Raw genomic sequence first — 14393 nt, forward strand, 5'->3', positions numbered from 1 at the left:
CCGGTCTTTAGCTTCAGCACGCGCCCACGGAGTTACACCTTCATGACGAGCACAGTCAAGTTTGCTTGTGCATTCACAGCCTTTTGTGCCATTGTAAGTTGTAATATTATATTTATTATTTTGTATATATAATCCCATATAGGATGCGTTTGGTTGAGTTAATTAACGATGCAGTAAAGCACTTCATTGTACCGGCGCGCGCATTTCAAACAGAAATGCACAGCATTAATAACTACTGGGACTGTCCTATACATAACACTGCAATGAGAATATTTCTGTTATAAAACGTAGTTTAGTTGTTTTTCAGCGCGCTGTTGTGGGAAGCGTCAACAACGCATTCTGACCAGCACAGTCAAGTTCGCTTGTGCATTCGTGTCATTTTAAGCATATGTAAGTCGTAATATTATGTTTTTGTAGTATAAACATCTGATTAAAGTCATATAGGATGTGTTTCGTTAAGTCAATAACCCGCAGTGCTTCACTGTACCGGTGATCATCTTAAGTTTCAGCACGCTCTCAAACAGGGGAAGAGCATCCACAGGAATTATAACCCTTCACCTATGCATGATTTTGTGCTAATATAAGTTGTAATATTATATTTATTTTGTATAAATATCTGATTGTTCTCATATATGATGCGTTTAGTTGTTAATTAAACTTCTAAGCGCTTCAGTTTATGGTTGTTCGTTCATTCTCTCCAGCTTCAGCGCGCTCTCAAACAGCAACATTATTCCCAATAGACTAGACTAATATTACAGATGTTTACTATTACTGTAATATTAAACTTTTTTTTTTTTCAAAAACACAGAAGCATTCTTTTTTATAATTAGCACTTTTATTGTTCTCGTATCATTTCCATCAACAATATGGTTTGATTAAAACCATTTCTTTATCGTCTGTGCGGAGGTTATTTCATGCACTTGCATTCTGATTCTTTATTATGCAGCCTAAGTAATGCTGTTCAATTACTTGTTTGCATTATTTAGGTATATTATTTTTATTTTTTAGACAATATAATTTTTGGTAACATTTTACAAATAAGGTCTCATTTTATTAATGCATTAACTATCATGAACAAACAGAGAGCAATAACCTTTGTTTCTTTTAGTAATAAAATGTTTGTGTTTTGTAACAGTCCATTCACAGTTCATACCTAATGTTAAAAGACACAACTTTGGGTCTGAATATGTTGAGATTAACATGAACTAAAATTAATAAATCCTGTTGAAGTATTGTTCATTCATTGTTGGTTAACTAATACTAACAAAAATTAAACCTTATTGTAAAGTGTTAAAAAAAAATGTTTGGCCATAGGAGTGTAAAATTAATTTGAAAAGGTAAGGAATCTCACACTGGTTCAAATAGGCTACTGTAGTGTATAGGTTTGATTTATGTTGAAGTGTTTGGGACATGGCTTTTAATGGTGAGCCTTTTGTTTTTGTAATCAGGCTCTCAGAGTTTATTAAAATTTGTATTTAGATTTATCGGCCAATATATCGGTTATCGGCTTTCAAATATTAAGAATTATCGGTTATCGGTATCGGCCAAAATGTTCATATCGGTGCATCCCTAGTTTTTGTACGTCCTCATCGCGTCTATCTGTTCTACAATGTGCATACAGTCATGAGTTTCTGCTCAACATCGGCAGACTCACATCTCTTTCGAGATAAACCTCACACACGCCGAGGCTCGGGCTGCACTGGCCGGTCGGCCTTCAACATCACCGACCCCCAGTAATGCATCTGGCCCACAGCGGAGGCGCCATACGCGGCGCGAGATTAAGCAGAAGGGGGTAAGTGTGAGCGTATCCGGGCTAGCCAGCTATCCCCACAATTAACTGGATTACATTCGATTACTGCTGTTGTGTCTTTGTTTGCGCTGTGTACTCAATGTCTAGCAAACAGGTGGGAAGGAGAAGAGAGCCAAACCCAACTCATGACAGTACCCCCTCCCTAACGAGCGCCCCCAGGCGCTCCCAAGGAAGGGGACTGACGAGAGCGAAGGAAGTCCTCGATGAGCGAGCGGTCCAGAACGTCCCGGGCCGGCACCCAGCACCTCTCCTCTGGACCGTAACCCTCCCAATCGACCAAATACTGATGCCCCCGCCCCCGGGGTCGCATGTCCAGCAGCCTCTTGACCCTATATACGGGAGAACACTCGACAAGAGCAGGGGGGGGAGAAGGGTTGGTAGGAGCCCGAATGACGGGTTTAATGCAAGAGACGTGAAAAACGGGGTGGACACGGCGCAAAGAGTGAGATAACCGAAGGCGCACAGCCACCGGACTGAGAACCATTTTGCCACACCTTTTGTCCGCAAACGTACCTAGGAGTTTGCAAGCGGCGACGGTCGGCAGCACGGCAGGTGCGTTCTCTGGTACGGCAAAGAGCTTTTCGCACCCTCTTCCAGGTACGGCGACAGCGCAAGATAAAAGACTGGACCAAAGGGACAGCCGCGTCAGGTTCCTGAGAAGAGAACAGAGGCGGCTGATACCCCAGACAACAGAAAAACGGAGACAACCCAGTAGATGACGATGGTAGAGATGGCACTCAGCAGAGAGATGGCAGAGAAAACGCGATTTGACAGAAGTAAAGGCGGTAAGAGGAGCTGCAATCTGACTGAAATTACGGATAAACCGTAGATAAAAATGTGCAAATCCCAGGAAACGCTGGAAAGCCGTACGGGAATTGGGAACGGGCCAATCGATGACAGCCTGTGACTTAGCGGAATCCATACTAACTCCTTCTGCCGACACGACGGAACCGAGAAACGTTACAGACTCAGAATAAAATTCGCATTTCTCTGCCTTGACGAAAAGACGATTCTCTAAAAGGCGCTGTAACACGCATCGTACGTGTTGGACATGCTCCTGGAGTGAGGACGAGAAGATGAGTTTATCGTCTAAGTACACAAATATGAAGACATTTAGCATATCTCTCAAAACGTCATTTACAAGCGCCTGAAAAACTGCGGGAGCATTTACCAGCCCGAAAGGAAGAACGCGGTATTCAAAGTGGCCTAGAGGGGTATTGAACGCAGTCTTCCCTACTTCTCTAGCACTTCGCGCTCGGGTGCAGATAGAGAATATAACCTCCGCGAGGTGGGGTTGTACCAGGGCGAAGATCGATGCTACAATCGCATGGTCGATGGGGAGGGAGAGAGGTGGCCCGTGAATGACTGAACACTGCCCGCAGATCGTGGTACTCCTCAGGAACCCTAGAAAGATCAATAGACTCCTCCTGAAAAACAGAGATAGAAGAGACAGCGGGGACAGCAGATACAAGACATTTGACATGACACGGTAAACTCCAAGATAAAATAGACCCCTCCACCCAATTAATCTGGGGATTATGCTGTTGTAACCATGGGTGACCCAAAACAATAGGGGCTAGTGGGGAATGAAAAGTAAAAAAAGAAATAGTCTCTTGGTGATTACCAGAAATGGTGAGACTCACTGTTACGGATGCTCGATGAATGTTAGACAGCACACGGCCATCTAATGCAAAGGCAGTGGGGGGATCAGACAGTTCCTGTAAGGGAATACCATGTTCAATAGCCCAGCTCTCATCCATGAAGTTTCCCTCAGCACCGGAGTCAATAAGGGCAGAACAGGGAAATGATGAGACCCGCCAGCGCACGACAGCATCAAACATAGTGCGGTTCTTGTGAAGTGGGGTTATGGGGGTTGTGCTCACCAGTACTCCCCGAACTGCTGGCGAGCTCTTGCTTTTACTGGACCGGTACCCGCGTAATGACCAGAGCCGACACAGTACAGGCAGAGACCCTCCTGTATGCGCCGTTGACGTTCGGTGGAAGAAATCCGTGTTCTCCCCAGCTGCATTGGTTCAGGATCAGAACTTGATTCAGAAAAGGGTGCGGCGGAAGGATACCTCGGTTGCTCGGGGTTGCTACCGCGTGCTCGTCGACGCAGATCAAACCGCTTGTCAAGGCGGATTGCCAGCTCCGCCAGTTGGTTAAACTGAGAAGGGATCTCTCGTGCAAAAATCTCGTCCTTGAGCTCGTTGTTTAACCCGTCCAGGAAACGCGCAGAAACAGCAGGTTCGTTCCATTCACAGGTAGCGGCCTGAAACTCAATGGCAAAGTCAGTAGCGGAACGCTTACCCTGGCGCAAGGCGGCAAGCTGCCGAGAAGCTTCCTTTCCGAAGATGGAGCGATCAAACACTCTTATCATTTCCTCCTTAAAGGTAGCGAATTGCTGACAGCACACGGAACCAGCCTCCCAGAGAGCCGTCCCCCAGTCGCGAGCCCGTCCCGTGAGGAGAGAGACAACGAAGGCAACCTTGAAACGTTCCTCTGCATATGTGGTAGACTGAAGAGAGAAAATCACCTCGCATTGCGTTAAGAAGGCACGACACCCAGAGGGCTCACCTGAGTAACAGGGGGGATTATTGATTCGAGGCTCCGCGGAACTACGAGATGCGCCCGCAGACTGCTCCAGGCGAAGATGGTGAAGCTGGTTTGTGAGTTTGGTTACTTGGACTGCCAGAATCTCCACAGCATGCTTGGTGACAGAGAGCTCCTCCTCATGCTTGCCCAGCAGAGCTCCTTGCATCTCAACAGCAGTGCGGAAAGGCGTCTCCTTTGCTGGGTCCATGGTGGCCAGATTATTCTGTCAGTGAACGGAGAGAGGACCCAAATGCAAAGGTGCAAAACAGAAATGTTTATTCAGTCACAAAAGGAACTTAGGCAGACTGCCGATCACAGGAAATGGTGATGCAGATCTGGAGCATAACACAGGCAACAAACAATGACAGTCCTTAGAAACAGGCCGATGTCTGTGCTCGCAACGGGAAGGCAGTGGCGAGCGAAACAGCCCCAGTCAAAGCACTCAGCACCACAGACAGCGTCCAGATGGTTACTCACGTACAGCAGGAAACTGGACAGAAAAACAGGTGAGACCAACACGACAACACAGGTCGATCCGAGCAGATTAGACGGGGCAAACAAGAGATGTGAACTAGAGCGAAAAGCATACAATAATAATCTGGCAAAGAAGCCACAAACAGGAGGCACTAAATAGCCAGAAAGATCAATGAAAAGAGGAACAGGTGCGTCTCAATCAGAGAGCACGCTGATTGCGATAGCAAACAGGTGGGAAGGAGAAGAGAGCCAAACCCAACTCATGACAGCCATAGAAAAAAATGAAATACATTTTTAAATATGGATATTTTTCTTACACAAAAACATCGATTCGCTTCAGAAGGCCTTTATTAACACCCCAGAGCCGCGTGGATCATGTTATTTGACGGACAGATGCATTTTTTATGGACTTCAAAAACAGAGCAACTATTACTGCCATTATAATGCTTGGATTAGCCAGAACATTTTTAATATAACTCAGATTTTATTTGTCTGTAAGAAGAATGCCATATACACCTCGGATGACTTGAGGGTGAGTAAATCAGGGGCTAATTTTCATTTTTGGGTGAACTATCCCTTTAAGATGCATCAGTAGAAATAATGAAAAAGAAGGAGAGGAACAAGAAGAGGAAGACAAGCAAGAGAAACAAAAAAAATGTGCCTCTTTCTGTCCGGACGTTATTATTTTAAATGAAAAGTTTATTTTAAAGAATGAATATGAAGTGTCATAAATCTGTTTTGGATTAAGTTGTTTTTCAAATGAATATTTATGAGTGATATCAGATTTTGTATGTTTATTGTACTTCCCCTGTAACTACATGCATGGAAAAACCGCCACTTTAATCTGACAGCTCGTAGATTCATACTTACCCTGTAACTACATGAAACAAGAGGGGAACAAGAACCACTTTAATTTACAGTCTGCAGATTCATAGTTACCCTGTAACTACACCGATAATTACCCCTTAATTAAAAAATACTTTGCAGTATAAATAATTTGTTAATTTTCCTGAAAGTTACCCCTTTATTCCCCCAATATTACATATTGCTCCCTTATACCTACTTGTACTTACTTTATAGTTTCACTATAATTACCGAAAGTTATGCTGTAAATTCGCTTTACTTACACAGTACTTTCCGGGCCTTAATCGAAAGCGTTACCTAAAGCCAAATGAGGCTTTTAGACAGTCAGACATAAGGGCTAAGCTCTTACGTTCCCTGTCACTAGAACCTTCTGAGTATCCAGCAGCAGTGCATGTTGGGAAGAACATTTTGCACAATGTACCTTAACCACTTGTGCAAGGTTTACGTGTGTATTTTAAAGACATCCTGTAAGCATAGTTAGTTACTGAGAAAGACAATAGGCAATAAAAATATATACACTTCTGTTCAAAAGCTTTTTATTTTTACATTTTGTCTCTGTAATATTGTGAAATATACCATTTAAAATACCTGTTTTCTATTTGAAAATATTAAAAATATATATTAAAAGCTATAATATATTACAAATATATATTAAATATATTTTAAAAGATTAGCAGCCATTTCATATAAAGAAATGAGGACATTTCATTCTACCAAACTACCCGCAAGTGCTAAATTACTACTCATACAGGTCAGTTTATTTGACTAATTAAAATTGTGAGGAAATGCAATGCTGTTTCACTTGGTCTACATTATCTAAACTGCATTTGAGTGTGTTGAAAGTTATAATGTTATTCTGTGTGTTAGTTTGTTGGCTGTATGAGATTAGCAGTAAGTTACATCAACATTAGAACATCATACTGATGATATACTAATATTTGGGACATTGTAAGTACTCAACTGAACAAAATATACAACATACAACTAGTGGTTTTTGGATATTTTACTGCTTTTTTGGATATAAATCGTTTATGCCACAATGGTTTCTCCTGCTTTTTTCTACGGCAGCGCTGTTTGATCTGATATCTGGGGTTTATAAAAGGGAGAATTCTGCGGTGATTGCTTCCCACTAGATAGAAGCAGGTAAAAAAAAGGCCATTTGGTCGCAGTCTGGAGCCCTGCATTTTTTCATGATTCTTTGATTAGAAAGAGTTCAAGAACAGCATTTATTTAAAATAGAATTTTTTTTATATATATTATACAGGTCTTTACTGTCACTTTAGTCACCTTTAAATCATGTCATCTTTGTTTATATAGCGCTTTTTACAATGCCTATTGTTTCAAAGCAGCTTCACAGTGTTAGACAGGAAAATAATGCAACAGAATTTGATTCGGCTGTACAGCCGCTCTGGAGAAAATGGTGATGTTATCCAGCTCATTTCAATTATCATATAGTGACAATGCGGGCAGATCAGTAATTTAGTTGAAAATTTAGTGTCCCCAACTGAGCAAGCCAACCCAAAGGCGACAGTGGCAAGGAACCAAAACTCTTGGGAGAAGGTCAAAATAAAAGAGAAAAATAAACCTTGGGAGAAGGTCAACTTTAGATCAACTAAATCCTTGTTGAATAAAAGTATTAATTTCTTTTGGCCACTCACCAACCATCCAGAAATCCATCCATCTACACCATCCATTGTAGTACGGCATTCATCAGTGAATGAAAAAATGAGTCTTTGTGTATTTCTACAGCCACTGTAAACATTTTTCTTTGTGAGCTTTGGTTAGAGGTGGCTGAAATGCAGCTTTACAACTGCCAGCCTGCATGGAGAGGTTCTTGAAACTCCAGAGACACCAGCAGCTTCAAATACCTGGCTTTTTATAGCTATTATTTTGACAGAAACTTTCCTTTATAAGTCTCTTGTGCTGTAAATTACTCACAGATCTTATGATAGTTCAATCATCTCCATTCAGTTGTCACACAATATTAGTTGTTTTCATACCATTTGGGTAACATTGCACCATTTCATGTTTTTCATCTTCAGAAAGATCTTTCTTCCTCCCCATATTGCATGAGAACTGTGACTTGCTTAATAATGTGGAGCACCCTCTTTAAGTAGGGTTTCCATTTACCCAACTGGAAAACTATTTAACAAACCTGTCTGAGATTGATACCAGTTATCTAAAAAGATATGGAGAAATAAAACAAACACTTTCTTTTTAAAAAAAAAATCTGAATGTTTATTGTCACCTAATAATTTGGAACACAGTGTAGTTGTATGGTGGCTGATTACGTATTTTGGGGGGAATAATGGCTTCTATAAGAGTTATTTGATATTCAGTACAAACTTCAAAGATTATTTGAAGTATTTTGTTGTGCTGCTGGCAGCTGCAGTCACATACTGAGGGAAACATGACCTGTTTCGACAGTTTTATGGGGTGCTGTCGTATCAACAGCCATTCAAAGGTGTCAATCAATTTTAGGACACTCCTCCAGAGAGCTCCTACTGGAAACCCTGAGCCTCCCTTAGCCAATTACATACACCCAAAGCCAAACCAATCACGCTACTGGCCTAAATTAGAAACAGATATTTAGACCCCTGAATTAAGTGTAGTTCTTGCCTTCTGAAGTTGTCAGCAATAGCTTGCTTCTGTTCTATATCATTAACACACACTTTGTAAATATGGTCTGTGAAGGCTTCAGTGTCAGCTAAATTGCTAAAAGTCTCCATACTCCAGCCTATAGGTGTTTCAGTGTGTAAAACCACGAATCACTCAATGGTTTGCTGCGAACAATGTGGATCTTTTTTTTAACATGACGGTCATTTAAACATAGCAAAACATTAAACGTGCAAAAAAAAAAAATTGTAAACGACTAGTATTTCCAAGTCGACTAGCAGCAGTATCGGTTAATCAACTAGTTGGCTGGACTTGCACATCCCTACTATAATAGCAATTTCTTCCTTATCTTGACTCACATCTCATTCCAAATCTCATTCACCTCCTTCCATGTTTCTTTCACATATAAATATTGATATCCATCAATTGTCTATCAACTTTAGGGCATAGAGTGTGGAGTTTTGTGATTTTTGTCCTGAACACTGGCTGTTGTGCTGTAAAGGCAACCCTAGCATTTATTGAACTGTTCTTTTTCATCAGTCATCTTTTTTCCCCCTTTCTTACAAAGGCTTACTGTTTTGGTAGTTTCCTGGCAAGATGCTGAAGCATTTGAAATGATTATCCTGCATCAGTGAAATACTGCTGTTCCTAGAGGAGTCTGTGTAACATATTTGTTGTCAGCGGATGTTTGAATACATTTTATTACTGTTATTTCCTCCACATGTTTAACAGTTCATGATGTTAATTCTGTTAGTAATTTGGTGTATTCATTATGTTATTTGGTTATTTTTAGACTCGATTGCTGACTCATGTAACTTCAATTTATAAATATAGCCAAACGCGGCAATCATCTGGGTCCAAGCACCAACAACCAATTTGAAACACATCTTATGATGTGGTTTTTACAGCAAAGTCCATCTTGAATTTTCACTGAAAGTTAGGGTTTGATCAAAATAGATGTGGTGTATGTGTGGACTCATATTCAACATTTAAATTGAGATGAAATCCATGGACTGGACAATTTCAAATGAAAAAACTTTCAAAACTTTGTCTGAAGCATTTATCTCAAGGCCCATTATTATTATTATTGTGACAAAGACATAAAATTGTATTTTCAATTTAAATGGACAGCAGTATGCAAATTATACAGTTATACAAATTAATTAGGTCAATGCATTTATTTCCATTCAGAGTGAATGAAACCAATAGAAAAACATTAGGATTACAAGTCCTTATCCTGTGTGTTTACACAATGCACAAATATATCGATTTTCGCAACAGTTGGCTATTCGGATTTGGTGTTATTAGCTGCTGAAATTTGATTGGCTGCTGGCGGCAATGTTTTTTGAAGTATCCAAGTCATATTAGAAGATATGTTAGGACGTCCACCAAAGAAGATGCATCCCAATTTTAGTTGTAGCGCCCCCCTATTACCGAAATTTTACAAAACTTTTTGTGCGTCCTCAGAATGTCCTGTTTTCTTTGTGTGTCAAGTTTTGTTAAGCTTGGATATTGCATTTAGAAACGGTAGGTCAACTCGTACAAATAGTCCCACCAATGAATTAACTTATATTTGAATCAAAGTTCTTTTGATAACTTTTTGCCAGCATGTTCCCTAGCTGCTGTTTTGGTGAAGATCAGACTAACAACCTATAGGAGGTTTTTTTAAAAATCTAAAATTGTGGGGAAATTTTATAGGCAGAAATGAAATCGGTGATATTTATTTTGTATGGATGACTTGAGGATTCAGGGAAAATGATTTTGTTTGTAGCCATTAGGGTTCTAAAGTTATGATCCAAAACAAGAATTGAGAACAAGTATTTGATACACTGCCGATTTTGCAGGTTTTCCTACTTACAAAGCATGTAGAGGTCTGTAATTTTTATCAGGTACACTACAACTCTGAGAAACTGAATCTAAAACAAAAGTCCAGAAAATCACATTGTATGATTTTTAAATAATTAATTTGCATTTTATTGCATGACTTAAGTATTTGATCACCTACCAACCAGTAAGAATTCCAGCTCTCACAGACCTGTTAGTTTTTCTTTAAGAAGCCCTCCTGTTCTCCACTCATTACCTGTATTAACTGCACCTGTTTGAACTCGTTACCTGTATAAAAGACACCTCTCCACACTCTCAATCAGACAGACTCCAACCTCTCCACAATGGCCAAGACCAGAGAGCTGTGTACGGACATCAGGGATAAAATTGTAGACCTGCACAAGGCTGGGATGGGCTAAAGGACAATAGGCAAGCAGCTTGGTGAGAAGGCAACAACTGTTGGCACAATTATTAGAAAATGGAAGAAGTTCAAGATGACGGTCAATCTCCCTCAGTCTGGGGCACCATGCAAGATCTCACCTCGTGGGGCATCAATGATCATTAGGAAGGTGAGGGATCAGCCCAGAACTACACGGCAGGACCTGGTCAATGACCTGAAGAGAGCTGGGACCACAGTCTCAAAGAAAACCATTAGTAACACACTACGCCGTCATGGATTAAAATCCTGCAGTGCACCAAGGTCTCCTTGCTCAAGCCAGCGCATGTCCAGGCCCGTCTGAAGTTTGCCAATGACCATCTGGATGATCCAGAGGAGGAATGGGAGAAGGTCATGTGGTCTGATGAGACAAAAATAGAGCTTTTTGGTCTAAACTCCACTCGCCGTGTTTGGAGGAAGAAGAAGGATGAGTACAACTCCAAAAACACCATCCCAACCGTGAAGCATGGAGGTGGAAACATCATTCTTTGGGGATGCTTTTCTGTAAAGGGGACAGGACGACTGCACCGTATTGAGGGGAGGATGGATGGGGCCATGTATCGCACGATCTTGGCCAACAACCTCCTTCCCTCAGTAAGATCATTGAAGACGAAACGCACAGCCAGGGCAACTAAGGAGTGGCTCTGTAAGAAGCATCTCAAGGTCCTGGAGGGGCCTAGCCAGTCTCCAGACCTGAACCCAATAGAAAATCTTTGGAGGGAGCTGAAAGTCTGTATTGCCCAGCGACAGCCCTGAAACCTGAAGGATCTGGAGAAGGTCTGTATGGAGGAGTGAGCCAAAATCCCTGCAGTGTATGCAAACCTGGTCAAGAACTACAGGAAACGTATGATCTCTGTAATTGCAAACAAAGGTTTCTGTACCAAATATTAAGTTCTGCTTTTCTGATGTATCAAATACTTATGTCATGCAATAAAATGCTAATTAATTACTTAAAAATCATACAATGTGATTTTCTGGATTTTTGTTTTAGATTCCGTTATTCACAGTTGAAGAAGTACCTATGATAATCGGCAGTGTATCAAATACTTGTTCTCCCCACTGTATGTGAACATTAAAAGAAAGAGAGAATGATCTCATAAATGTGTCACAGCAATAAAACAGTAATTTCAATTATCTACACTGGCATCATAGTATTGTCATTAAGGTCAGTACCCTGTAATAAATCCAACCTGTTTATCCCTGGAGCATAAACAGCATCTGATGCTCTTAATCATTCATTTGCATAGTACATAGAGTTTGATTCAGATCCTCCTGATTGCTGGAATAAAATGGATAAAAACAAATGTTCAGGGCTGTTAATATGATTGCTTCCACATCTATATAAACTCTCTGGTCTTTGGCAGGAGAGATGTGGTGGAGGGTTAGTAACTCAACTTCCACAGTGGTTTGCCAGGCTTCATCCATCTCTTTTTAAGGTTTTCCTTAGTTTCTCATTTAGATTGACAAGCTGCAGTGATTTGGCCTTTAGTGAGGTAAACTTCTTATTTTTGGAAACAAGCTTTTAATAATAATAATAATAATAATAATAATAATAATAATAGAAGGCAGAGAGCATAGGGACAGCATTTCTAGGAGTTTTAGTTTAATAACCTCTCTTTGTGTGACTTTGCATAGTCTTTTTTTTCTTGTTTATCTGTTCAAATGCATTCATCTGTCTGAGGTTAGAAAGTTGCAGAGCCGTTTTATGTTAGTTTCATGTTTTATGTTTTAGTTATTCATGAGAAAATGCTTTGACTGTTTCTTTTAATGATCTAAGCTAACCAAAAATCAAATAGCTCAAATACATCACCTACTTCATCTTTATTTTTATTATAATTAATTTCTGTTCTAAGGTTTTTCCTCTCTTTTATACACCACGGTCTTAAATGCAACACTTTTTTACCATCCTTCTCCTAAATGTTTTCCAAAATTAATTGCCATAATTTTTTCCTTTTCAGAGATGTTCTAATGCAACTGGCATTTAAGAATCCTCTGAGCATGTTGCCATTTATGTGCTTTTTTTTTAATGTTTCCATGTACTTTTTGACCCGGCTTCCCTTAACTGTGAAGCCGCTTTTAGGTCAGAGGAGAGGTAAAGAAAACCAGGCTGCTAAGATAAAACTCTTTAATCGAGAGAAACGTCCCAGGACTGTGTAAACTTTTCCATTCATGAAAGCATTCTCTTGAAAGCCAGTTCAGCATGCACAGCAGTCAAAATTACTATCCTGTTACTCTTAAACACGGCTTTGATCGCCTAAATGTTCTTTTTCTACACTTCAAGGGTTTTTCACACTGCCAAAATATGAGCGCTCTGAAACAATCTCTTGAGGGAGATTTTAGAGTTCTGCAAGCATTTGTTTATACAGTGTTTTTCTTTGTTCACATAAACTAAAAGCAAACCATAGAAAATCAGTTTATACATTTTTATTTGCTGAAGATGGTAATATACACAAAAACAAAATACACTTCAGAGACACTTTAGATATGGGGAATGCATCAAAAGGATCTCAGAGTCCCTCTTGCACAGCCCCTATAATTTTTGTGTCGAGGAACTCTAATGCACTTTCTGACTTCTTTAATGTAAAATGCTTTTGAATTGTTTCAAAGGGGATGTATTTGCTGTGTGGTTTTGGGGAAAGCTTCCCTTTTATATGCTATTTGTTTGAAATTATCCCTGCTTTTAACACAAGAATCAAACTAATCTGAAATTTTGTTTTACAGTCTGATTGCAATGTGTATGAATGTTGTGTGTGATTTGTTAAGTTCAGTACAGGCTGTCGTCTTGGCACTACTATAGTTATCTTTCATGCTTCCTTGGGGGAAAAAAACATGTTTAACAGTTTTACAGCTCATCGAACCTTGAACAAAGAAAGAAAGCTGGAAAGCAGAGACAACATGAGTTTAGAAACGGCACACAATGTCATTGGCCTTGCACACTGACACAGGCAACCGCAGCACAATGACCTCACGCCAGACTCTCTCGTCGCTGACAGAAGAGCATACCTGAGTTATAAGGTCTTTCCTATTATGAAGGAGAACAGCTGATGGGAACATAATGAGAACAGGCTGGTCTTTCAGAACAGAGCCACTTCCAGTTAGACCCAGCGGGCTTACCTACCACAGCATGCTACGCTAATTAATTCTATACTTGGACTGCACAGTTAAACAAATTAAAATGTGATATCGCCTTGTATTAAACTATTAAAATGTACTTACGAAATAGTTTATATGTACCTAATTCTGGTCTTGTAGCTTGTAATATGGGTTCAAGCCACACAAATGTAGTATAAGGGTTCAAATTGAAAAAAATCACTAATTTTCAAAGTGTTCTCAGACTTTTTGGCTACTATGTATGAGATTTCTCTGTCACTCCACTTTTGGGACCTGTCTAGGTCCCAGAAAACCTTCTTGCACAGAACAGGAAGCTTCCTGTCACCCCAGTTCAATGGTGACCCTTGATCCTAGACTTCCGCCACTGGCTGCCAGCATAAATATTTAGCATCTGTGTGGACAAAACAGAACCGTTTTTATCTTTCAATCTATGAGGTCATTTGACAATGATCCAGCAGCTTATTTTTTGCCTCTAACAGCAATCATTGTGTTTCTGCAGAGATTGGACCCATTACAATAACAACAGATCCAAAGAAGTTCCAGGATGAGCTGCGGGAGCTTTACGTCCAGGTGAGTTCATGCACTTCACATTGGGTTTGTTGACATGTTTGATCACAGGTCAGGATTTGATCCAATATTCAGGATATTCAGTCCAAACATGTG

At 40.3% G+C, this 14393-nt stretch overlaps 1 protein-coding gene across 4 annotated transcripts in view; it reads left to right on the plus strand.

Annotated features, from left to right (window-relative positions):
* The window catches only part of hmcn1 (hemicentin 1), a 100088-nt gene that overhangs the window by 11950 nt on the left and 73745 nt on the right, over positions 1–14393 (plus strand). For all 4 annotated transcript variants that reach the window (XM_079831406.1, XM_079831408.1, XM_079831407.1 and 1 more), the window contains exon 2: positions 14230–14300. In XM_079831406.1, the coding sequence (XP_079687532.1) occupies positions 14230–14300 (71 nt within the window). The remainder of the gene's footprint in view (positions 1–14229; positions 14301–14393) is intronic.

The sequence above is a fragment of the Gobio gobio genome (assembly GCF_949357685.1).
Source record: "Gobio gobio genome assembly, chromosome: 12".
In the NCBI taxonomy this organism is placed as follows: Eukaryota; Metazoa; Chordata; class Actinopteri; order Cypriniformes; family Gobionidae; genus Gobio; species Gobio gobio.